The sequence below is a fragment of the Pogona vitticeps genome, chromosome 2 (genome assembly GCF_051106095.1).
Source record: "Pogona vitticeps strain Pit_001003342236 chromosome 2, PviZW2.1, whole genome shotgun sequence".
NCBI classification, from domain to species: Eukaryota; Metazoa; Chordata; class Lepidosauria; order Squamata; family Agamidae; genus Pogona; species Pogona vitticeps.
The window spans coordinates 285,657,214-285,682,267 of NC_135784.1; the positions used below are offsets into that span (position 1 = coordinate 285,657,214).

Here is a 25,054-nt window from a genome sequence, read left to right on the forward strand (position 1 = left end):
CAGCGAAAATCCACCATAGTGCCACCATTTTCGCTGCCTCTTAAGCGAGGCAAAACAGCTGGCGGCCATTTTGAAACCGCCGACCAGCCGATAAAAAAGGGTTGCTTTGCCATGATTGCTTCCCCGCGATCATCGCAAAGCGAATTTTCCCCATAGGGACCATCGCTAAGCGATCGCTTTTGTGATGGCAAGAAGTCCATCGCTAAGCGATTTCGTCGCTCAATGGAGTGATCGCTAAGCGAGGCACCACTATATCATTACAGATATTAATGCATCTACTTTTGCAAGACACTGAAGTTTAAATAATTCTTCATTCAATGCTTTTGTCAGATGGCTCTCACATTTTTGCGATTCAGGTGTAAACCCTGAACCAGAAGTCCAATACCCATATATTAAGTTTGTGATCTCCAACCCATAATCACAGTATTTTTTTCATGATTTCACATAAAATCAATGCCTGTACCACATTGCAATTTTACAGAGAGGTTTCGTAAGGTCATGTGTTTCCAGCCAGTTAATTATTCTGTAACTTCCCTCTTCCATCCCTTCAAATTCCTTATCAAAGTATATCTATGAAGCCTGTGGTTCAATTCTTCAGGCTTAATCTCTGAACAGATCAAAGCTGAGCCATGATTAACTACAATTGTTCACATTAATCTTTTGTCATTATTGCTACAACAAGTCCACCATCTAACATTTCAACAGAGGGAAGGAAGAGATACTCTAAAGCAGGGGTCCCCAACCCGCAGTCCACGGCCTGGTGCTGGTCCGTGGGCTTACTGGAACTGGGCCGTGGAGATGGATCTCCGTCGTCCCCCCCCCACACAGTGGCCGTGTTGCGCTTGCTGGTGGGTATGTCACGCATTCATGCAAGCACAACATGCCCCCCCGTGAGGACAATCCCGCGCAAGTACAACACCCCCACCCACGCACAGACCCTCCAACCAGTCCACAGTCCCAAAAAGGTTGGGGACCGCTGCTCTAAAGCACAAAATACACTAATGGTACTACAGAAGTAAACATAAACAAAAGTTTTTACCAGATTTAAGTATTTCTCTACCAACTGCAAGCTCTCCTGCCTGACCCTTGCACAACTCCAGGAGCGTTGAAACTGAAAGTTGGCTGGTACGGCTATAAAATATCAAAAACAAAGAATGTTATTCTTTTGTATCTCCCAGGACTTCCATTTTCTGTATTTTACAAGCAGAGATGCTGTCACTTTATAATTATCAAGCAAGCTGCTGAAAATAGCATTACATGAGTTAAGAAGACTTCGTAGGAATACATTTTCATCCATATTTACATGCATCTGGTAATTTACTATTAATTAAAAAATAAGTCTGCCTTTGCAAATTTAGAATTTCTCACTGTCCACTCTAATGAAAGATCACATGGGCCCTGCTGCCTCAGATCACAAACTGCATAGTCTCTGCTTTGGATACAGGAGTCCAACCTACTTAATCATTGTATAGCTGGTTGGCTAGACTCTGATGATAGCATCAGCTGTAACTCTCCAACACAGAAGGCTGATATTTAAACTCAAGCTGCAGTTCAGAGCTCTTCACTGGATCTGTGTGTTTCTTTGGAGAATGGATCTGTCTTATGGACCCAAGTGAGCCCTCTCTCTCTCTCTCAAAACCTCAACCTCACTACAGGAGAACGGTTCCTAGTACCAAAGACATACCAATTTAGCCAACAGCTCAAGGAATGACCCCCCCCTCACCTACCATTCAGTTGCCTTACTCCAGCTTCTGCTGTTATCTGACAGAAAACCTGTATCTATGTATGTCTCCCTCTCCCCTCGACCACTTATCTGAATGTCTGTAGATGAGCACACACCAGGAACAGCCCGGTCCATAGCTTCATGCAGCACAACTTTCCAGCTTTAGTCAATTTGAACCCTTGGCTAAAAACATTCCTTATCCCTCAAGTATAGTCTTCAGAAGGCTGAACCAATGCAACTGAGCCTTTTCCTACAGGCATCACCTCAGCTTTGCCTTTCAAAACTGACGTCTCAGAGGCAGTGTCGCAGTTGATAGTTTCAACAACCCCTTGAAACCTCTGTATTTGGTGCTTTTGTACCACATAATCGAATTTGCCTGCTAACTCTAGTGATTGCTTTCTTCACTGGTTCTGTGATGTTACATTTTGACTCTGTTTTTCATGAGGCTGCTCTAGGTTTGTCAGAAACAGTATTTCAAGGCAGCCTAGTGCCCAATGTTGACTTGATCAGAACTGAAGCAAACTGGAGGATGTCCAGCGTCTTCTTAAGATGTTTACTTGTCATGGCGGCAGAAAAAAATTGGAAGGCAGCCTGTCCTCTAGCAGTGCTCAACCCCTCTGTGAGGAGAGCCTACTTTAGCAGAAACTGAAATGGTAAAAAGTTAACAGTGACTCTCTTTCCAAATATGCCTGTGTTTATCATCATTCTTTCATATGGTCTTCTTTTCAGACTATAAATGAAAATACTTATACAGATTTGAATATTTAAAAAGTGAATAGAATAAGCACTATACCTATTGGCATCAGCACATTTCACCAATATTGTTTCCACAACTGGTTTTAGAAGTTGTTGCAGTTTTGATCTCTCTGCCAGGCTGTGACAGGGTGTATACACCAACATGGCTCTTAATGTTTTCTAAGAAAAGAAAGAAATGTTTGTTTGTTCTTGTCCTTATTTTAAAAAATAATTTTTTAAAAAGCACACATTCTAGAAAGGTAGTTACTCCATTTCCACAAAATGTATGCATTTCTAACACATTTATTGCAGGAAATACTTTCACAAGCAAAAATCAATTTCGGGATGCAAACAATCTGATGCATATTAAACTACAGTATGCTGTCCAATAATCTTAAGTGGATAAGTAACATATAAATTTTTTAAAAGATTCATTATACATTATAAGATCTTCTCTTGCTAATTCCCCCAAAAAAGTTGACTCTCCTAAACACAGCCTGCCACCTCTGATAAAGGCAGTTAGTTTACTGGGCAGTCTATTAGGAAGGGTGACAGCAGTTCAAATACTTTTCTGCAGCTCCATGTGTGCACCAGGGATGATGTAACTATCAGCGACAAACCAAACCACCTCTCATTAAAGGCTTTCAGGTGCACATGACTTCATTACATCGTCTATGAGCCATGTGCACCCCCCAAAATGCATTGAATCAGTGAGGATTTGCCACGGATGATAACATCATCTCAATTGCACACGCAGAGTGGAGCAACAGTATTTCAGCTAGTCTAAGATTTTTTTCCCTAATAATGTGCCCCCTACTGGCTGAAGCAGCAATAACATCCAAAGCCTGAAAGATTCCAAAGGTAAACAGGGGGAAGCAATATATAGTTTAAAATCAGAGTGGTAGCAACTTTCAGTGTCTTCCTATATTTGAGGAATTGGTTCCGCCAATACCTCGAAGCATAAAATATTTCAAATACTGTATGAAGATTCTGAAGGGGAAAAAAAGTCCTGACAGTTTTTTTTCAATAAGCAGGTCCCAGTGCATATTCTCACTGTGAGCTGGCACTGTAACAATGTGATGGAACAGCAAGAGCTCTTGAACACCACCATATAGATAAGCTTCCTTTGACTGTTAAAGCTTCTGTGCTATGCAGAATTAAATCAAGATCCATGTGGCTTATCCCTCCCCCACAAAAAATAAAACCAAAAGTCAGGAGAAAATTACAAGCACAAGTTGCTCATACTGTTCAGGTTGTGCTTGTGGATGTGTAAACTAAACTGAGCTTATCTATAGCAGGTCAATATGGCTCCCATCCCACAGTTCCATCAGCATAACCAGGAGGGACATCATTGGCACTGGCAAATTGCCATTAACCAAAAAGTGTTACTCTTTCAATTCTGGTTTCATGCAACTTTACCTCATTCTGTGTGAGGTCACAACTCCAACTCTAAGCAGGAGTCTTCTAATTAGTGCCAATCTGCCACTGCCGGTGATGTCATTCTTGTTACATCACTGGAGCTACAGAACATGATATGGCCAATGGTGGCCATCTGTTCCTTGGAACATTTCCAAAAACATGAGTCACATACCCTTGGTCACCCTTCCCCAATCTGGTACACTCTGGATTGTCAACTACATCCTGTATTATCCTCAAACACCACAGCCAATTGCTATGCTCACTGAAAATGATGGGAACTGCGCTCCAACATGGATACCAGGTCAGGAAGACTGTTTTAGGATTCTTGCAAGCACTTAAATAGTGCTTCCACATCTCCAAACTTCAAAGGTACTTTCAGAAATTTAATATTTGAAAAGAACAAACTACTTACTAAAGCAGCAACATACACTTTGTAGACAGGGTCACCACAAACCATGGAAAGTACACTGCAGCAGGACTCCACAACAACATCTCCTGAGATACTGGTCTGTGATGACCCACTAGTGGCTCCTAGAGGTCCAGCACTTGTGATGTTTCCACTGTTGCTTCCAGAATTCCCAGTGCTTTCACCATTAGCTAATAACAGAGCACCACTAACATCATGGGAAAGACGTCTAAGGGCCATCTCACGTATATTCCAGTTCCGAGAAAACAAGCAGCCAACTAATTCCATCCCAAATACCTGAAATACAGACCTCACAACATTAAAGCCAACTGTAGATATATATCTGATGAGCTCAAATATTGTAACTAAAATATATAATAGCCTATTTGTACTGTGAAGTGGTGCAACTTAGGAAAGTGTGCTTCAAACATCTAGTTGTAAGGATTTTCCATAGCCTGCCCATATCATATGCTTGGGAGAAATCTATATGTAAATTTTCTACCAAGTACAGTATATGGTTCCAAAGTGCTTGACAATGGTGAAACACAACCCATAATAAAAACAAGCAGAAGGCAAATCCAGGAAGCGAAAAAGCAATTCATATATTGCAAAAAGCTTTGGCAAAGAATTTTTTTAAAAGTTGCCAACTAAATACAGTGGTGCCTCGCAAGATGATTTTAATTCGTTCCGTGAAAATCGCTGTCTTGCGAGGTTCCCTATGGGAACCTCGCAAGACAAATGAAATTTATCCATCTTGCAAAGGATCGGTCTTGGAAAAAAAATGTCTTGCAAAGCACGGCCATAGAAATAACTATCTACCGTAAAAGCACCAAAAGGAAGCCAAATACACATGTACATGTTTATTTAGGAACAGCTGGTATACACCTTAGCAACAGTGCAAATCTGCATGCACTATATGAAGTAGAACAGAACAACCGTTTTAACTCAACAATACAGATCAACTAGTTTCATTGAAGTGTCCTCAGAAATACAATATACCTGAATCCATGGCTCAGATAAGTCCTTATAGGCAGAAGGGATTTGCTGAACTCCATAATGAGTAAGGTTAAAATTACTATCTTGATTTCTTCTTGGTGAGCCCACTGTAGGCTGCTGAGTTTGTTGCTGGACCACACGTAGTACAGAAGGAGACTCCACAGGACTTGGTGATTCATGACTATAAGCAAACAAAAAAGAAGTTCATGAGTAGATATAAATTCACATTAGAAATATCAACATTTTGACTGGTATCCATTTTTAAGCAAAATAACCAATCTGCACTTCTCAAATGTGCATCAGAAGAATTATCCTTCAGTATTTTGCAGTTATTGGAATTATACAGTACAGTTCTTGGCTTAAAAACGTACAGAGTTGTGTATTTCAAACAAAACTGATATAAAAATTAGCATGATAGGATAAAATGGTTATAAAAATACTTTCACATTAATGCAAGTTTTTAGGAATTAAAAATCCAACAAAACTGTAGATAATGGACAGAATGGATACATGAATGGGTATACAGTGGTGCCTCGCTTAACGGGCGCTCCGTTTAGTGACGAAACTGCATAGTGACAAACTTTTTGCGATCGCAAAAGCGATCGCATTGCGATGTTTCCTATGGAGTATTTTTGCTTTGCGATGGTCTGTTCCATTTTGCTTACTGATCATCGCAAAGCGATGATTTTTAACAGCTGATCGGCAGTTCCAAAATTGCCGCCGGGTTAAAAAAATGGCCACTCGCTGTGTTTTCGCGCCGATTCCTCGCTTTAGAGGCACCGAAAATGGCCGCCGTATGGAGGATCTTCGCTTTAAGGTCAGTTTTTTGCCCATAGGAACGCATTAAACAGGTTTTAATATGTTTCTATGGGCTTTTAAAAATCGCATAACGACAAAATCGCTTAGCAGCGATTTTTGCTGCACGGATTAACATCGCTATGCGAGGCAACACTGTATATAAAATACATATAGACTGGAGATAGACTGATTCACATTCTCAGCACACACACAGGTGTTTTAAAAATTGATATTTATTACTGTGCCAATAAATGGAAGAATTAATGCAGTCAATTAAAATAAATCACTATTCATTTATTCAATTTATATACCAATTAATGCAAGCACTACAGTGGAGAACTTACACAAAATTAAAATTTACTTGCAAGATTAGAACTTACTTATAGAAATCATGAGATCTCCACTTAGATCTACAAAGGGGACATATAAGGGGTTCCCTGTTTCTTCTGCATTCCTCAGCCCCTAAAATTGCACCAATGCAACAAAAGAAAAATATATATACTTCAGTAAGTAACACAAATAAATCTTTAAAAAGGTAAAACTATTCAATTTTATGTGTGAAGTTGTAAGAACATGGAAAACTAAATATAAGGAAACCTAATCCCATGTTTGCTGCTGCTTCTTCTTTTTTTTTAAAGAAACATAAATTCTTTAGAAAATGTTGCAGCTTGAAACAGTACCACTTGCCCATTCTTTTCTACAGACGGTAGTCTTCTGCACAGCTTTATAAACTGCCTGATTAAAGACATATTTTATGTCCATCTATTATAAATGTCCACAAATCTATGTTCAAGACAAGAAGCTCATGACTGGTCAGAGCTAGACCTCATATTTTGCAATATTAAGTATTCTCAGTTGATTTCACAATACTGTATTCAGATTTCTGAACCTGCCCAAACTCCCTAAAAGGAACATGCTAAAAATATTCATAACCAACATACCCTCTAATTTTCAGCTCCACCTCTCTTGTGCGCTACTTCACCCATACATGCGTGCACACCTCTGCCCCCCCTCCATTAAAACCGGAACCAAATGCAAACACAGTGCGGAGGAGTAAGAGAGCTGCACAGAGGGAGGGGGAGGTGCACATATGCCCAGCTTAGAGAGAACCTTGTTCATAACTTTGTTTAATTCCCTTCCACTTACTGCATACTTTCTTTGAAAAAGCAATACACACAGATGTATCGCAGTATTTTATCATCCTTCACACACTCTATGTGAAGGTCATAAAGTATATTTTTTCACATTCCAATTAGAAAGTTTACTTCATTCAGATGGATTCTAAGACAGCAGTTTATGAATAAGCACTTTTTTTTTCATGGAAAAAGAACTTCTTTCATTAATACACAGCAAAGATTCTGTCACTTATGGCTGACATTAATCCTGTGGAAAGAACCTGACTTGCAACTACTCATTATTTAAAGTATTAAAATATCTACTTCTATGAAGCAACTTGACATATGTACAGTATTTAATATCAGTGACATACATATTGACATGCAGTGGTGGTGAAGTTTATTTCTGCAGCCATCTTCACAGACCGTCAAGCTCTCTTCATCCAACATTCCTAGCAAGCAAATGGGGCACATCTGTTCTTCTTCATCCTTGATACTATTAAGAAAAAACACCAACCACACAGTATTTTTTTTTCAAAATTGCAATTTTGTATTAATTTACATTTTTATTCTTTTACCAGGCCAAAATGTTACTCCCTAGTATATTTGATGGGATGCATCCTCTCATGCTTTAATTGAAAGAGCACTAACAGCCAGTTAGCTTCTGTGCTTGTTGACACATATTCTGGAGATCAAAGGCCATCTCGTTACGCACGGCTGTTCCAATATGTAATGAAGTTCATCATATGGCTCTTCTATACCACCAACTATAGAATTTGTGGACAACCAGCATGGAACATACTCTGACAACATGCACTGCACATCACAGCAGGAGAGTGGAAAGACACTGTATTCAATCCATCATCTGCAGAAGTGACTCAAAACTCACGAAGGAAACACTTCTCTAAAGACTATTTGTGAGCATTTCAGAAGAGCATACAGAGCCACTCCATTTATTGTGCTGACACACCTTTCCACATTCATAATTCTTCATGTATCAGAATGAATGCCAGAGCAATAATGCTAAAAAACAACAACAACAACCCTGCTGAACTTGATTAAACAGAAAACCTCAGAACAGGGAATCCTGCTGCAGGAAACAACAAAGATCTATGGAACTTTATGGTTTTAGAAATAAAATAATTAAATGCAAATATTAACAATTCATATGTTACTGCAGTACCAGAGCAGTATCCTATTGCTTCTTCTCACACTGATCTGTTATTGCCTAGAATATAGAAGAACTATACAAGAAGAGTAAATGATTCCAGAAGCTAATAGGGTGGCATATAAAGATGCCACTTTTTAAAAACTTTATTACTGAAGATTCAAGAGAAACTCTCAAGCTAACTAGGTTAGATAGAACAATGGTCAGATGGATACGAAGTCGGTTATAGAACCATACACAGAGTGTTTATTACTGGCTCCTTCTCAAACTGATAGGAGGTAACAAAGGGGTACTAGAGGCTCAGTCCCATGCCTAGCGATCATCAACATTTGTGTTAATGACTTGGATGAGGAGGTACAGGGAATGTTTATCAAATTTGCAAATGACACAAAATTGGGTGGGATAGCTAATACTTTGGAAGACAAAGAAAATTCAACAAAATTTTGATAGGGTCGAGCACTGGGCTGAAAACAACAGAGTGAAATCTAACTGGGATGGTGCAAGGTTCTACATCTATGGGGGAAAAACTAACCACATAATTACAAGATGGGGGATACATGGCTCAGTAATACTACAAGCGAAAAGGATCTTGGAATTGTTGTGGATCACCAACTGAATTATCGGCCAACAGTGTGATGCTGCTGCATGAAAGGCAAATACTATTTTAGGCTCTATTAATAGAATATAGTCCCCAAATCCCATGAAGTATATTTTCCCTCTATTCAGTAGCAGAGCAAGGCCTCATCATGAATACTGTGTCCAGTTTTGCACACCATACTTCAAGAAGGATACCAACAAACTTTAGCAAGGCCAGAGGAAGGGCAACAAGGATGATCAGGGGACTGGAAATGAAGCTCTATGAGAAAACTGGGCATGTTTCGCCTTGATAAAAGTCTGAGGGGAGACATGATAGTACTCTTTAAATACTTGAAAAATTGTCAAGCAAAGGAGGAAGGGGATCTTTTCTTGGTCATTCCAGAATTCAGGACAAGTAATAATGGGTTCAAGTTTCAGGAAGACAGATTTTAGTTGAATTTCAGGAAAAACCTCCTAATTGTTAGGGCAATATGACAACTGAACCAGTTACTTTGGGAGAAGTATTCCAGCACTGGAGGCATTCAAGAGAAAATTAGACAACCATCTGTCAGATATACTTTAATTTGGTCCCTGTATTGAGCAGATTTTGGATTCAATGGCCTTATAGGCTCCTTTCAATTCCATTTTTCTATGATTAATCAGGGCCAAGAGACATTCCCTGAAAATCTGATTTGGAATAAGATTCTACATGACCAGTTCAATTTCCCTAATGCTTTTAATGAACAAAAAGATTACCAAAGCTATGCATCTATTTACTATGCCCTTTCCCCCTGCAATAAATGTAACTGAAAATTCTTTGAATCAGTGCCATCTATTGGCCACCTACTAAAACTTCCAAACCTATGTACCATTTAACAGTACTTGTACATAGCTACAGTAACTCAGAACTGAAAACTGTATTATGAGCTATTGTTACAGGACTTCGCTCTCAGAGTCACTATGTTACAATGTTTGGAGACACATAATAATCTGAAGTAATAAATGAACTCCACCCCCACCTAATATAGATATGCATTCAAAAAAGCATTTCTAATGTAATAGCTAACTCACTTTTCCTTTATTTATTTATTTATTTATTTATTTATTTATTTATTTATTTATTTATTTATTTATTTGTTTGTTTATTTATTTATTTATTTATTTATTTATTTATTCATTCATTCATTCATTCATTCATTCATTCATTTGATTTATATCCTGCCCGTCTGGTCTATATGACCACTCTTTCCCACCAACCCCTTAAAATCTGTTTTGTAACAAACCTGGGAGAGAAGAGGAAGTCCCAGTGTATAAATGGATGCCTGTTCATATAATGCTGGATTTCATCCTAACATTTTTGGGGCAGGGAACTCTATTTGGCTTAAGGTAAACATAGAATGCATAGAGTCAGGGACTGTAGCAGCCACGCGAGCATATACTTCAGTCCAACAATTTAACTGGGAAGTCAACACAAGGTGGCACACAAAACAAAACAGTAAATCCATTTGAGATCTTTGTGCACAAAAAAGATGAACACGTCACCTTTTTTAAAGAGCATTTTTAAATCTGTAAGAAAGGGTAACAGAGAAAGCTAAATTCTGCATCTTCAGGAACCAGACAACCATGTCAGAGTCAGAAGTGTATATTTATGCACAACATTTGCAGCATCATGAGTAGCAAGATATCAAAAGCAAGCAAGGGTTTCATCGAAATAGTATATATGGACTACGACATAGTATAGTATTACACATACCACATACTATTCATATAGCCTACAAAATCCAAACAAGAAATTATAGATACACTGAAATCCAAAGATGCCCAGCCTAAATAAAAAGGCATTGCTTTTTGTGAAAGCTGCCCTCTGTCCTACTTCTTCTGCCACTGCCACTATAGTGTGATCCCCCCCTTCTATGGCAGTTTTACCGTAGAAGAGGTAGCCGTGTTAGTCTGTCCTAGCATGTCAGGCAAAATCAAAACAAAAATAAAAGAATAAAGAAACAGTGGGGCATCATAAAGACAAACTGCTATATTTTAATGTGAGCTTTTGTGGACAAGTTCACTTCTTCAGTGTCTTCTTTATTTTTGTTGTCTTCATTTTGTTTTGTTTTTGCCTGACTTCTATGGTAGGTACTACCATACACAGTAGACTACAGTGAAGAAGAGCAGGGATTGAAAAATGTTGCTGAATGTGCTGAGCTATTTTCCCTTTATTGGCTCCAATTATCTTTTTTACAGTTTTAGACATCTTCTATTTTCTTTTTGATCCTCCAATAGAAAATTTTTCTGATGGTTGTTGTGGGTTTTTCAGGTTCTTTGGCCATGTTCTGAAGATTGTTCGTCCTGAAGTTTCGTCAGTCTCTGAGGCTGGCATCTTCAGACGACTAGAGTAGGAACTCTGTCCTTGCTCCAGTCCTCTGAAGATGCCGGCCACAGAGACTGGCGAAATGTCAGGAAGAACAACCTTCAGAACACGGCCAAAGAACCCGAAAAACCCACAACAACCATCAGATCCCGGCCGTCAAAGCCTTTGAGAATGCATTGAAAATTTTTCTATTTTCACCTCCATGAGAGCCAAAATCCCACTCCCCCAAGTTCCTATTCCATTGTTAATGTCATCCTTGAGGGACCTCCTCTGGATGACTCCACCCATAATGATATGAAGAAAGGGTGCTAGAAAAAGAGCCTTCTCAGTAGTGGCCTCCTGTAGCTGGAATGCCTTCCCAAGGAAGATCCATCTGGCATCCTCATTAATAATCTTCAGACACCATGCTAATACTGTATCTGTTTCTTCTGGCAGGGATTTAGTTCTTGATTTCTATTTCTATCTTTGCTTTTATTATAAGCTGTCCTGATACCATTTTGGCTGATTTATTTATTTTGCTGATAAAATCAGTGATTGTATTCTCCATTTTTGTTTTTTGGTTTTATATTTGTCCAGTTCCTGTCAAGGAGGCATAGTGGAGAACAAAACTCCTAACACCTGGCTCTGCAGCCTGATTCACTATTTATTTAGGAGTTAAATTTATATGTAGATTAAAATTTGATATGGCTGCTGGGCCCAGTAAAATTAATCTGTGACTCGGAGACAGCACACAAGTTGGTCATCGTATTTGTGTGCTGTCTCTTGTATGCATAAACAAATAGTTCAGTTTATTATTCTGATGCTACAATATTTTGGGAAGATTTAAAAATAGCAATTGGCTCTAAAATAGTGTCAGATCCACTTCAAAGCACTATTAGGTTTCCAAAATGACTGAAAACAGAATTATACAAAGCTGCCTTTAATAACTTTTTTCACTGATGCTGTTAATATTAATATATTTTCCCCTTTATTGTTTTATTTTTCTTTTGGATGAGTTTTAGAGTTTTCTTGTGAAACACCATATTGAATATATATTTTATGTGGGATCTTAGACATTATAGTTTTAAACCACCCAGAGTAGTACTAGCACTAATGGGGAAGTATATAAATAAAATGAAATAAAATAAAATACTGCTGGTACATACATAGAACACCTAACAGGCTCTGTATTAAATATGCCACCACAAGAGGAGGACAATAAACTTCTGTTTAAAAATCTGCTTCTTTGACAAACTTAGCTACCCAGAAAAGACTAAAATAAAAACTTTAGAGTGCCAGAATATTTGTAATTTAAAAAGCTATGTTATAATTTTGCTGCCACAAGCCCAATACAGCTCACCTTCTACAACTTTTATAAAATAGAGAAATGAAAGAAAAAGCAAAAAGAGGTAGAATATTGATACTTATTTTCTTTACAAGAATTACTGACCTGTTTTCTGAACTAGATGTAGACGTACTAGATGATGACAATGTATGAGAATTTGACATGCGTGAAACAAACTTCTGGATGGTGTTACGAGATGGGGCTTTGATCCTTGAGCTACGCCTACTGTGATATTTCTGGAACAAACTCTCAACCTAACATTGAAAGAAAATGTTAATAGTAGCTATTATACTATGAATTCCTCATAGTTGTTGATTTTAAATAAAGATGTAATTGCAGCCAGCCTATGATATAATAATGCATTGTATTATAAGAATACCAGTACTTATTTATACAAATAGAGAGGTTACTTACCTGTAACCATAGTTTTTCAAGTGGTCTGAGAATCCACACAAATGGGTTTTACTGTGCTTGCGCAGGACTCCTTGGAATATTCTAGAGCTTTAAAAGACGTGATTAATAGGATGTTGCCCCGTGGCGCTCATGCTCCGCCCACCCTAATACCTTAGTTCCAAAATGTCCGCCGCTGTCAAGGCTCTGACTCCCACAAAGCTCAAGACACCAAGTGATGGACAACGGGGAGGCTGGGCGGGATGTGTGGATTCACAGAGGACCACTTGAAGAACTATGGTTACTGTTAAGTAAGCTCTCTTTCTTCTTCATGGCCTCCGTGAATGCACGCAAATGGGTGACTGACAAGCTCACTTACCGGAAGGAGAACCGTCATGCCAACAATGAAGTCAGCACAGCGCTTCCAAAACTTGCTTCCTTCTTGGCCCTGACATTAAGACAATAATGTGTCACAAAAGTTGAGGATGTAGACCAAGTGGCTGCTCGACAGATGTCAGGGACTTCAATACCATGCAACCAAGCTGCAGAAGCTGCCATATCTCTCGTGGATTGTGCCTTTGTTCCACAGCTGCCTGTGATAGGCCCCCATTGCAGCCTGGTAGTTTGAGACCCTCATAACGAAGAAAGCAAGAGAATATAGACGATGACCCAGTACGTCCAGCTTTTTCTCTTCCTTGTTAGTAGGAGTGACTGAGTACCAATTACCGGCTCAGGACTGATTTGATTGTATGATGATGGAATTTGGTGGAGGATGCTTGACGAGGAATGCTGTGTCCGTGCTGTGAGTGTGGTAGTGGTTCTCCATACACCTAGAGATCTGTAAAGACATAGATGTTTGTCCCAGGATTCTTTAATAAGCTCCAACATGGCTGGGATGAATGCCAAACTCAATGGGGGGCATTTATCTTGGTTAATGTCATCAACGACAAGGTTGTGTTTGGGAGGAGATGGTTATTCGATATCAAGCTCCAATGATTTGGCCATGCGAAGGATGAGTTGAGAGTAAGATGTGAAGTCCTCAGATGGGGACGGAGGATGAGCATCTGCAATGTTCGAATCAGGAGTTAGTAAATTTGAAGGAGACTCTCTGGATGCCTCAGAGGGAGGATCATGCTCAGAAACTGTTGACACTGAAGAACCTCCGGAAATGGAGAGTTGGAGAGGGAGAACGTTGACGAGCCTGAGAAACAGGAACAAGGGTGGTTGGTGCTGGGACCTGACAGGCAGAGAGGGATCTAGGTAAAGAAACAGTCGGGCATGACGTTGAAGCTGACGGCACCATAGAAGAGTGTGGGCACTTAGATGGAACAGGCTCATGTCGAGAGGGTTTGTGTCAAGATGGAGATGGATCGCAACGTGGTACTTCAGAGCTAGACAGATGGTGTTTAGCAGACTTCTTAAGATACCGGTACCACTGGACTTAGATACCAGTACCACTGGACTTATAAGCTCGGTGCCGACTTCGAAGAGGAGGCGGCAATGGCAATGGAGAGGACTCGGATGGGGCAGAAGCGTTCCGAACATGTTTGGGATGCTCATAACAGTCCTGATCGAATCTTGGATTGAACGCGTCAAAATGGTATTGGTGGCGATCACTGTGCTTATCAAAGTCATAAAGGGGATCTCCATATTCAGGAAAGACATGGCATCGAGATGGACACGGAACAAGGATTACCTCCCGATACTGCAATGATGGGGAGATGTGACGCCACTTTACTGCCCTCTTCCGCGGAGAGGACTGCGAGACCGATGCCTCAGAGTTTGAAAGATGGATAACAGTCGCCCGCCTGGTCGAAACAGGGCTAGAATGGGCTGAGACTGGGCTGGATATGACATCAGCCTCAGAATGGCCATGAGTTGGAGACAAGCTCAGTATCGAGACCGAAGCTTGAGCCTAAGTAGGAGGACCCGACTCTCCTGCTTCGGAAATGGAGTCTTGGTCCAGGATGTCCCTTGACGATTCCTCCAAGATGGGAGGGAAATGTGGTCAACTGGCAGCTCATGGGGCTGATGAGGCTTAGGAGCCCGCTTAGCTTTCTTTTGCTTGACTCTCTCATCCTTTTGTTTCTTTACAGACTGAGTCTTCGCCGAAACTGAGGAAGACTTTGACATCGAGGCTGACATCGATACCGAGGGAGATTTAGGCTTGGAAACCTTGGTAGAGGTCCTTGGCAAGGGAGTAGTAGGAGACAACAGGATGGAAGGCTCAGAACAAGGCATTGGAATAGGGGTAAGTTTCATTGTGGGGCTGCTTGGAAGACTGGAGGGTGCCAAGGATTTTTCCCACAAATGAGACTTAAGTCGTTGAAGCCCGAGTTTAAGAGCCAGTTTAGTTAACTTTTTACACTCCAGACAAGAGTGAGTCTGGTGACTCTCACCCAGACAGAACAAGCAATGATCGTGGCCATCAGTAAAAGGAATTTCATTGGCACACGTCGTGCAACTCTTGAATGGGCCTGAGGAGGCCATTAAAAAAGGGCGGGAAGGGAGGGGGAAGGACAAAAAGAAGAGATAACTCACCGGGAAACATCTGTAAATAAAAAACTTGATTAAGTCCGTGATCTGAGAATTGAAAAACGTTAAGCAGTCCGAAGGTCAGAAAACTGTAAGATTCGAATGACAAAATCGTTCTAAGAGTTGCACAAAAGTCAGATTTCAGCGGCGGATAAAAGGAATTGAGGTATTACGGGCAGGTGGAGCATGCCTGCCACGGGGCAACATCCCACTAATCACGTCTTTTAAACCTCTAGAATATTCCGAGGAGTCCTGCGCAGGTGCAGTAAAACCTATTTGTGTGCATTCACAGAGGCCACGGAGAAGAAAAATAAAATATCAGTACATTAAAAAGGTTGCAACCAACAATAGGAAAAAATGATGGATCCATTTTATGAAAACTCAATATTTTTATTTATGAATTTTGTATTCAAAGGCTAAAACAGTTTCACCTAAATCAAGACTGGATAGCTGCGATTCTCCAGATGTTATTACATGCAAGTCCCTGAATTCTTCACCATTGACCATGCTGACTTGGACACTTGCAGGAATTCTAATTCAACATCTTTAGAACTACAGTTGCCCACCTCTGACTCTAAATACAGGGGCATCGAGACTGCATTTTGACCAGATTTACACTGGAAATAACTTTATAGCCAATGACTGTTATTAGACATAGCCAATGTTGCCTCTGCACTTGTTTATATTTTTGGGGAGGAGAAAAATTGGAAGAAGTACACTGACATATTTTCCTGAATAGGTTTCCTGATTTTATATACAGGGCTCATTTTTAAGAAATCAAGAGATTCTGAGATTACTTCTCACCCCACACCTACCTACCATGATAACAAGATAGATATTATAAGATACAACAAATAATAAACATCACTAAGGCTTAAGGTCATCCTTGAAGGGCTTCCTTAAGCATCTATAAGTGGGATATGGTCAGCCTTAACAGCAGTTAACCATACTTGCCAAAGCAATTAAGTTACAAAAGGAGCGATTCTAAGGAGAAATATGCTATCCTACTTTCTATTCTCACATTTTAAATCATGATCAGGCCCACAAAGTGTGCACTAAATGACAAGTATCTGAGTGGAAGAATACTGATGGCTGGTTGATCAACAAGCCATATCTATCTATTGGATATTGATCTGTGGCATACAATACTGAGCATTAATGTAGATTGTGAAAATACTAACAGTACACTAGTGAAACATTAAAATCACAACTAATTTGAAAATCTGAACAATGGATTACAACAGCTATGAGCACTTAATTATAACTAAAAGGGCAGGATGATCTACCTCAAAGTTCTTCAGGGTCTTTCGCCATAACATTGGATCTGAAGATTCAAGTTGAAACACTCGAAGCATAACAAATAGGAGATGAATGCAAAATGTTCCACGCCCACAGCTACATGTCTGTAAATACAAAAATGCTGCACATATTTATTATGGCTGTTTACACACTTCCAAGAATTTTTAAAAAATCACTCTGTTAAAGAATCATTAGGGTTATGTTTCTGTTTTACTTTTAGCAAAAGTATTCTATGATTAGCAATAACTATTTTTAGTAGCCTTCCTTCAATGGACTGATAATAGTTTGGGCCCCAGGAAACAATGAATATTGTTTCACGCACAACACACGCAAAGCTAATATAACTAATTATTTTGGGGAGGAGAAATGACATTTTGGCAACTCCTGCATTCGTGCCTGTGGAAATCAAATATTTTATTAAAAATATAATTCAAAAGGGTGCATTGTATGCAATTCATACCTGAGGACCAATGAATACCCTATATTTATTGTCTGGGCTATCTCCTCCTATCAAGAAAGAATTGGGTCCTATCTGCTGTAAGAGGTACAATCTGGCTCTCATGACTTTGTTGACTCGGCGACTTGTTTCCTCAGGACTATATGGTGAGAAACCATCTGGAGACGGAGCTCTTCGTGGTGGTGTTATTCGGCCACTCTGAAACTTAAAGCAATATATTTCCATTAATCTTAATGGTGGATCTTAAACATCCACCCCCTCCATGACAAACAAGCTTTTACTTCATTCATTAGCTTGACTAAGTTACAGAGAAGACGTAAGTTACATTTTCCTGACCTAGCACTTATACATTCTGCTGGTGACACAGAAACACTATCACCTCTTCCACTAAATAAGTTAAAACTATATTCTAAGCTAGCTTTTTGAGCAACATTCTCAACAGCAGGAACTTATTTATCACCACTGCTACAATACTGTATCACCTTTTTTTACTTTATACTGAAGTCATATAAGGCTTATATTTAAAATAAAAATAAATAAAACAAAATCGCTGGAATCTTGTTGCTCAAGTTACACTACACAGATTAGATTATGTCATCAGCTGTGTCCATGCTATATCTGTTTTTTGGAGAATTAAAAGTTCCTACCCAAGCCATGCCCACCCACCAACAATTCCAGGGTTCCAGAATGGAGTACCTAATTATCAGTGATTTACCACTGCTGATGACAGAATTCCTACTGCCAACGTAGAGTTGCACAACAGGATTCCAGCCATTACAAAAACTAGACACAAGACAGTGGCAGAAATCCTGTTGCGCAGCTCTGCATTGGCAGTAGGAATTCTGTCATCAGCAGTGGCAAATCACTAATAATTAGGATTCCTTTTGTGATTTTTGGTTGTACATGATTTTCCTGCATTGTGTGCAAGTTGCATGCACCCCAACATTGCCAAAATCAGCAACTTTTTGCCACCGGTGACGATGACATTCTCACTTGAGCTGTGGAACAGAATTCCAGCCTATATGTAAAAACAATTCAGAGGACAGAAAACATAACCAAAGGAGTCAGTTAAAACATCATGCATGCTAAAGATGTGCTTGAAGAAAATGGCATTCAAAATAATAGAAGAAGCCAGAGAAGCCTCTAGAATACAGAATTCCAGAGTCTTGGCACCACACTAGAGAAGACCCTTTCACATATTATCAACAACTCTACCCTGTTGGTGGGGCTCTTGCTGGGCAGAATGGATAAGGAGGGCTCATATGTGAAGAAACAGTCTCTATCCATTACGTTCCTAAATTAAAGTTAAATAAGATCTTTCAACTTACAGGTACAGGAGATACCCTCTTCCTCCTTACACCAGGCGATTCAGATTTAACAGTCCTAGAAGATGATGAAGAGGTACTACTAGGAGAAGGACTCCGTCTCCCTTTCTGAGTAGGTGAAGTAGCAATTGTTTGTCCTTCAGGAGGAGTCTCTGTTGCCGGTTTGCTTGCTTCACAGCCATCTCCTTTTATTGGTATTGGCTTTACCACCTTGTCAAGAAAGATATGAAGTGATTGACAGTTACCTAGAGATCTTCTTAAAAGAAAAGAGATATTCACCGTTAAGTTCTTCGTATGTCAGTAATTCTTGGATTCTAATCATACTGAATGTTCTCCATTTTTCCCTGAGACTTACTAATAATATGAGTAGAATCATGATATATTGTGAATGAAAACTTGCTTCTACCATATCTCTCCACAATTGACGGACTTCTCTAAATTAACAGGTAGTCTGGGTTCTCTTATCTGGAAACCCAAGAGCTAAATTCCCAGAAAGAAGCACTACAACCTTCAATATCTGATATGTAAATATAAACATTGTTTGGATGGGCTCTCAAGTGTTACTGTGTAAGTTTTTTGATAAGTCTAAAGGCCCACTGGAATCTGACAACTGAGTATAGAAATGCAAACTCTTCTCCTTGACTTCATATTAGCTCTACAGTTCTTCTGACCAAAGAGTTTACAAAATTGCACTTTTGTGGAGAAATAAGAGAAGGATATATTCCTTTTCACTCCACTTTGAGCACAAATCCTTTACTAATCTGAAATTTGCAAATGAGACCTCCCATTCGTTTTTCTCCTTGTGCAACATCCCAAGCATTAAAATGTTACTTGATAGATCTATTGATTTTTTTGTTTCTATCTAATGTGAATAAAATTCAATTTAATATACTAACAACAGAGGGCAGTGTTGTAATATTTTCACCAATATGAATTTGTGCTTCACTTCAACAGTACACTGCAGAACTCTACATTTTTTAGAATGTGATGTTTCATATTCAGCAATTTGAAAAAAATGAAGCAAAAGGAATTATAATGCAATTATGATACTGACATATTACCTATAAGGTTGCATCATGCAAAAAAGCTAATTCTGTGCTTTTGGCATTTACCTTTTTTAAAAAATAGAATATCAGTACTTTTCTTTGAGCCTTACTTACCACAGGGCCTCTTCTACTCCTCCTTTCAAGCCATTCGTGCTTCCAGGCAGGCATGCATGTTGCCTTGAGTTTCTCCCTGATCATGCGCTCCTCTGGGCGGTCATCCATTTTCTGCAACCCCCTGAGGGTTTCTTTATTCTCCATGTCACGCCTACAATAAAATTAAGCAAAAATCATAAATGTGACTGTCAATAAACGCACAGTTTTGTTTAACCCTTGAACCAGTCTACATTTCTCTCTGCCATAATTATTGCTACAACACTGACTTCAGTGGCAGAAGCAAAGAACAAACCTCCAGTATAAATAGGCTATTTAACAACAACAAAAAAGGAAAGTTACTTCTCCTGAACAATTTAATTTTTCAAAGAAAACCTTTGAGCTAGTAATCTACTATAACCGGTAACAAACAAACATTTTTAAAGAAATGGATCTGCAGTCGCACAAGCTTTTTGCCCTGAGGAAGCCTTTGGGAGGGAGCCTTTACTATCGGCAAATCACTGTCAGTCATCCCACTGCTTTGTAATATTAAAGATTTCCCTGAAAGGCATCCTCAGGGCTAAAGGAATCCCTAAGAACGCTCAGAACCTGAAGGGAATGATAAGTTTTACAACTATTTTAACTTAATTTAATTTAACACTTCCTATCCTCCCCTTTAAGTTAATATTGCTAAGGGATGGCATCACCACAATTTTATGCCCAGCAGAGTTGTACAACAGGATTTCAACTCATTTATTAATGAACTACTAATGAAACTACTTGTAAACTAATAGCAGCTTTTCTCTCCAGACAGAATTTTTTTTAATTATTAATGGACGAAGCCACACTACTTCATGAGTTTATGGACAAATATAATTTTTAATGTACAGTGGTGCCTCGCTTAGCGACATTAATCCGTTCCTGAAAAAAAGTTGCAAAACATCGCTAAGCGAAATTAAAAAGCCCATAGAAACGCATTAAAACATGATTAATGCGTTCCTATGGGCTTAAAACCTCACCTTTAAGCGAAAATCCTCCATAGCGCCACCATTTTCGCTGCCTCTTAAGCGAGGAAAAACAGCAGGCGGCCATTTTGTTTTCCCGGCCGCCATTTTGAAACCGCTGATCAGCTGTTAAAAAAGGGTCGCTTTGCCATGATTGCTTCCCCGTGATCATCACAAAGCGAAAAAAACTCATAGGGACCATCATAAAGCGATCACTTTTGTGATTGCAAAAACTCCGTCACTAAGCGATTTTGTCGCTCAACGGAGCGATCGTTGTACAAGGCACCACTGTAAAATTTAAACAACTGTATTCAGTCAAATTAAAGATTTTTCAAACTTAGTTGCTTCTGTAACAGTTACAATATCAATTTATAGGCCATCTTGCTTATTTTATTTATTTATTTATTTCATTTATAAGCTGCCTTTCTCCCCATAAGAGGACTCAAGGCAGCTCACAAGGTTAAAATAAGAAAAACTAAAATACAATCAATAACACATTAAAACAAATTTAATTATTATAATCAAATATTACAATATTTGTAATTGTATCACCTTAATAGTGGAAGTTATTCTTTGTATATTCTGCAACACCAGTTAAAGTAGATTAAAAATTACAATACTGAACCACAACCATCAGTGTCAACACTGTCACTGATGCTTTGTAGCCTTAAGATTAATGACTCTCATGAAGTGCTCTACATGAGCAGTCTCAATCTTTCTCATTCCCATTAATATAGAAATCTCAAATTATACATGTGCATGCATACACACGCACATAATGGCATTAGAACATGAGTGGCATTTTTTCTCTGAAACTGCATTCTTTTCAAGGTCTGCCAAGAGGACAGCACACCAGTTTTAACTTGCATATTTCAACTGTATGGTGGCTAGGAATCAATTAAGAATAGCTTTACACACACACACACACACACACACACACACACACACACACACACACACACACACACACACACACACACACACACACACACACACACAAAAGTCCTTGCCCATGCAATAGGCTCTATGTATATGCACCATATATTCTTCCCCCATCCGCTAAATCAACATCATCATGTGCTGTCAAGTCAGTTATGATTAATGGCAACCCTTTTCAGGGTTTTCTATGTAGACAATACACTTAGAAAAGGTTTAACATTCTCTTCATCTGGGGGCACCCTTGGACTGTACAGCTCACCCAAGGCCACACAGGATGGCTCTTCTCCATAGAGGCACAGTGCAACATCATACTGCAGGCCAATCTCAGTAGGAGGATCACAAGCAAGGCATTTCTCATGAACATACTGATACTGGGAAAGGTGTTCTTTTAAGCACTTGGGTCCTACGTTATTTAATGCTCAATCCCTTTTTCCTGCCATCCTTTTTTCAATTCAGACTTGCGCTCAGTCTAACAGCTCAGAGGCAACAAACAAAAAACCCCGAAGAGGGGGTGGGCACCAAGGTTTTCCTACCTAACATCAAGGTCATCCCACTACTACTCTTTCACAGCCCTGTTGAGCACCCAGTGCATTCACATGTATTATACAGATTTTATTAATGCCAGGAAAATTATTGAGATAGTAAGAGTAGCAGCCAGTAATTAACAAAAGCACTCTAGATAATCATCCACAAACACCTAAAATATAGTTGTATTTCCAGAAGACAAGATTCACTGCAGCATGAATTTATCTATGTAAAAATTACCCCAAACAGCTGCAGAACCAAACAGTTTTCCATGCATTCTCGTAATAGCCACAGTTCCTTTCCAGCTGATACAAAAACGTCTTTCCATAGCCTTTGGACAGACCTTTATTAACAATGTACTCCCGTAGTAAAGGCTTCACAGTCTTCACTTGTTCTCTAAAAAGAGCAGAAGCAACTAGCTTCCTGTCATGTGACAGTATAAGAAAATTGCTCTTACTTACAATAAAAGAAGTGTTATTTAAATGCAGGTGGGAATTACCAGCCAAGACTGAAAAGTGTTTTGACTTGGATACAGATATGTTATAAGAATAACTTCAATTATCTGGAACTAAGAATGAATTTCAGTCTTTGTATTGTTTATACATTCAAAAGTTTCAGATTCAAAGTACAAGTTCATACACGTGAACGAGAATTTATATGTGATTAAAATGAGCAGCATCATTTCTTCCAGATTCACTATTTTCATTAGAAGAGTCTCCCAGTCCCCAAGGATTACACAATTTCCTACCATAGAACACTGGGAACAACGTTGCTAGTCTAGTGAGAATAGTTACCTGGGCCTTCTGCAACATGAGCAACAGTGTAGCAAAGCTCAGGTATATATAAAAAGCACCCACTTAATGTTCAGTGCTTGAACTTTAGATCCAAAGGATAGCAGGCAAAGAGAAGCAAGTCAAGTCATTGCAACAAACTGTTTGGATATAAATGAAAATATATGAAGAGAGTTTACACAACAGCAATACCTTCAAATTGAAAGTTTGGCAATATACTTGTCAAGCTATTCATATTTTCTTTCATTTTTCTTTAAATGGATTTATGTGAAATAAATCTGAGCTAAGTTCACTTGCTCCACCACTTTGCTTCAGGAAAAAACCCACATCCCTTAGTCTCTATTAACGCAGAAGCAGATTTGTACAATATTTACCTCGGGACAGCAAATAACTGTTCAGAGAATAATACGATAGCAAGATACATAACTGACACACCTCCCTGTTGGTGAGATAAAACCTAAAGGCCATTATTACCTTTCCAATTTTTTGTCCATATGTTTTAACAATAATCTTTTGGTGAGCACCACTACATCTCAATTTTGAAAGAAATGCAAGATATAAACCAAATAAACAAAACAGAATACAGAAAAATAGTGTTGTTGTTTTTGCTACATAGCTAAACAGGGCTGCACTATGACTATATTTTCTGAATTTATATACTGTAGAATGGTTTTCACATGATTTGAAGATCTTACCTATGGTAAGAACTGAGTCAGGTTTTAAGGAATGGGTTCAGTTTAATTTTGTCTTAGCCAACATGCACCAGGTAAAACACATTTCCTTTGCTAAGTTCTGGACATTTCAAAGACAAGTCCAATGAGCCAGCCTTTTGACTGCTAGCAAATAAAACTGTTCTCAATGTTTTATAGTATAAATCTAGAGGAAAAACATCAGAAAGTTTTAGACGTTATATCCTTCTCTTATGAGCCAAAATAATCTCCAGAACAGCTAATATTAAAGCCAATATAAACAATCCACAATAATTCAAAAGAAGAGCAGAATACCAGTATTATTTATTTATTTATTTAAATTTATTTAATTTTTTTTACCCGGCCTTTCTCCTTAAAAAGGAGCCAAAATTAAAGATTTAGGGTTGCAAATGACACCAAATAAAAAATAAATAGTTAAAATAGAAAAAGCATTTTAAAAAAAACAGAAAAAATGGAAGTTATGAATGCAAACCTGGTAGTGATACAACATGAAAGAAAACGAGGTGAAATCAACCTGCTAAAGTTACAAATGGAGGGAGCCAACCTCATACTTAAGATTCCAGAATCTTCCAAAACAAAAAAGTGAAGACGATGCAATTGTTACTAACTTTTTGGAGATGCGACCAGAAGTACAGCAAAATATAGATACAGCATAAAAAATTAACACAGCATACACCAGGAATAATGAACTCCACAGAGAAATTCATGTTAAATTCACGAGAATGGTATTTTGAGAAAAAAATTCTAAGTTACATGCAAGATAAAGGATCCACTATAAAAGAAATAAAGAAATTAAGATTTTGAAACATATTCTGTGGTAAATAAGACAGAAAAGGAGACAATACGCGGAGTTGACATATTTCCTGAAAACAAACTCAATTATATATAAGTCGTTGATACTTGAACATCTCTCTTTCCAATTCTATTCACAGAGATATTCTATTAATTCAATAATAGAGGCAGAATACTTTATGAAAAAAAGGGGGAATAGCTGGGTAGGAAAGAAGAGAAAAAGACATATGAGAAACAGGAAGAGAGCAATCAAGTGGATCATTAGAACCAAATTCAGAAGGAAGTTCAGAATTTCAGCTAGAAAATCAAATGGGAAGCGCCAAAGGAAAACCCACCATGGAAAAAAGAGAATCTAAGAAGAGCAAAGACAACCTTTGCTCTTTGGATAAAATGAGTCTCCAAGAAACTCATATGAAAAGAACAGATCAATATCAGATGTAAAAGAATTTACGAACAAATATAAAAATTAAAACTGGACACTATCTGCCTTCAAAACTTATAGTATGAAAATCAAGAACCACTTTAG

The 25,054-nt window shown here is 38.7% G+C and overlaps 1 protein-coding gene across 2 annotated transcripts in view; it reads right to left on the reverse strand.

Annotated features, from left to right (window-relative positions):
* Positions 1-25,054, reverse strand: part of MAP3K1 (mitogen-activated protein kinase kinase kinase 1) — an 84,415-nt gene that overhangs the window by 19,913 nt on the left and 39,448 nt on the right. For both annotated transcript variants that reach the window (XM_072992739.2, XM_078384425.1), the window contains exons 2-12: positions 19,792-19,942; positions 18,635-18,841; positions 17,310-17,510; positions 16,837-16,953; positions 12,731-12,879; positions 7,567-7,688; positions 6,458-6,539; positions 5,283-5,460; positions 4,290-4,580; positions 2,517-2,638; positions 1,040-1,131 (exon numbers count right to left, since the gene is read on the reverse strand). In XM_072992739.2, coding sequence (XP_072848840.2) covers positions 1,040-1,131; positions 2,517-2,638; positions 4,290-4,580; positions 5,283-5,460; positions 6,458-6,539; positions 7,567-7,688; positions 12,731-12,879; positions 16,837-16,953; positions 17,310-17,510; positions 18,635-18,841; positions 19,792-19,942 — 1,712 coding nt within the window. The remainder of the gene's footprint in view (positions 1-1,039; positions 1,132-2,516; positions 2,639-4,289; positions 4,581-5,282; positions 5,461-6,457; positions 6,540-7,566; positions 7,689-12,730; positions 12,880-16,836; positions 16,954-17,309; positions 17,511-18,634; positions 18,842-19,791; positions 19,943-25,054) is intronic.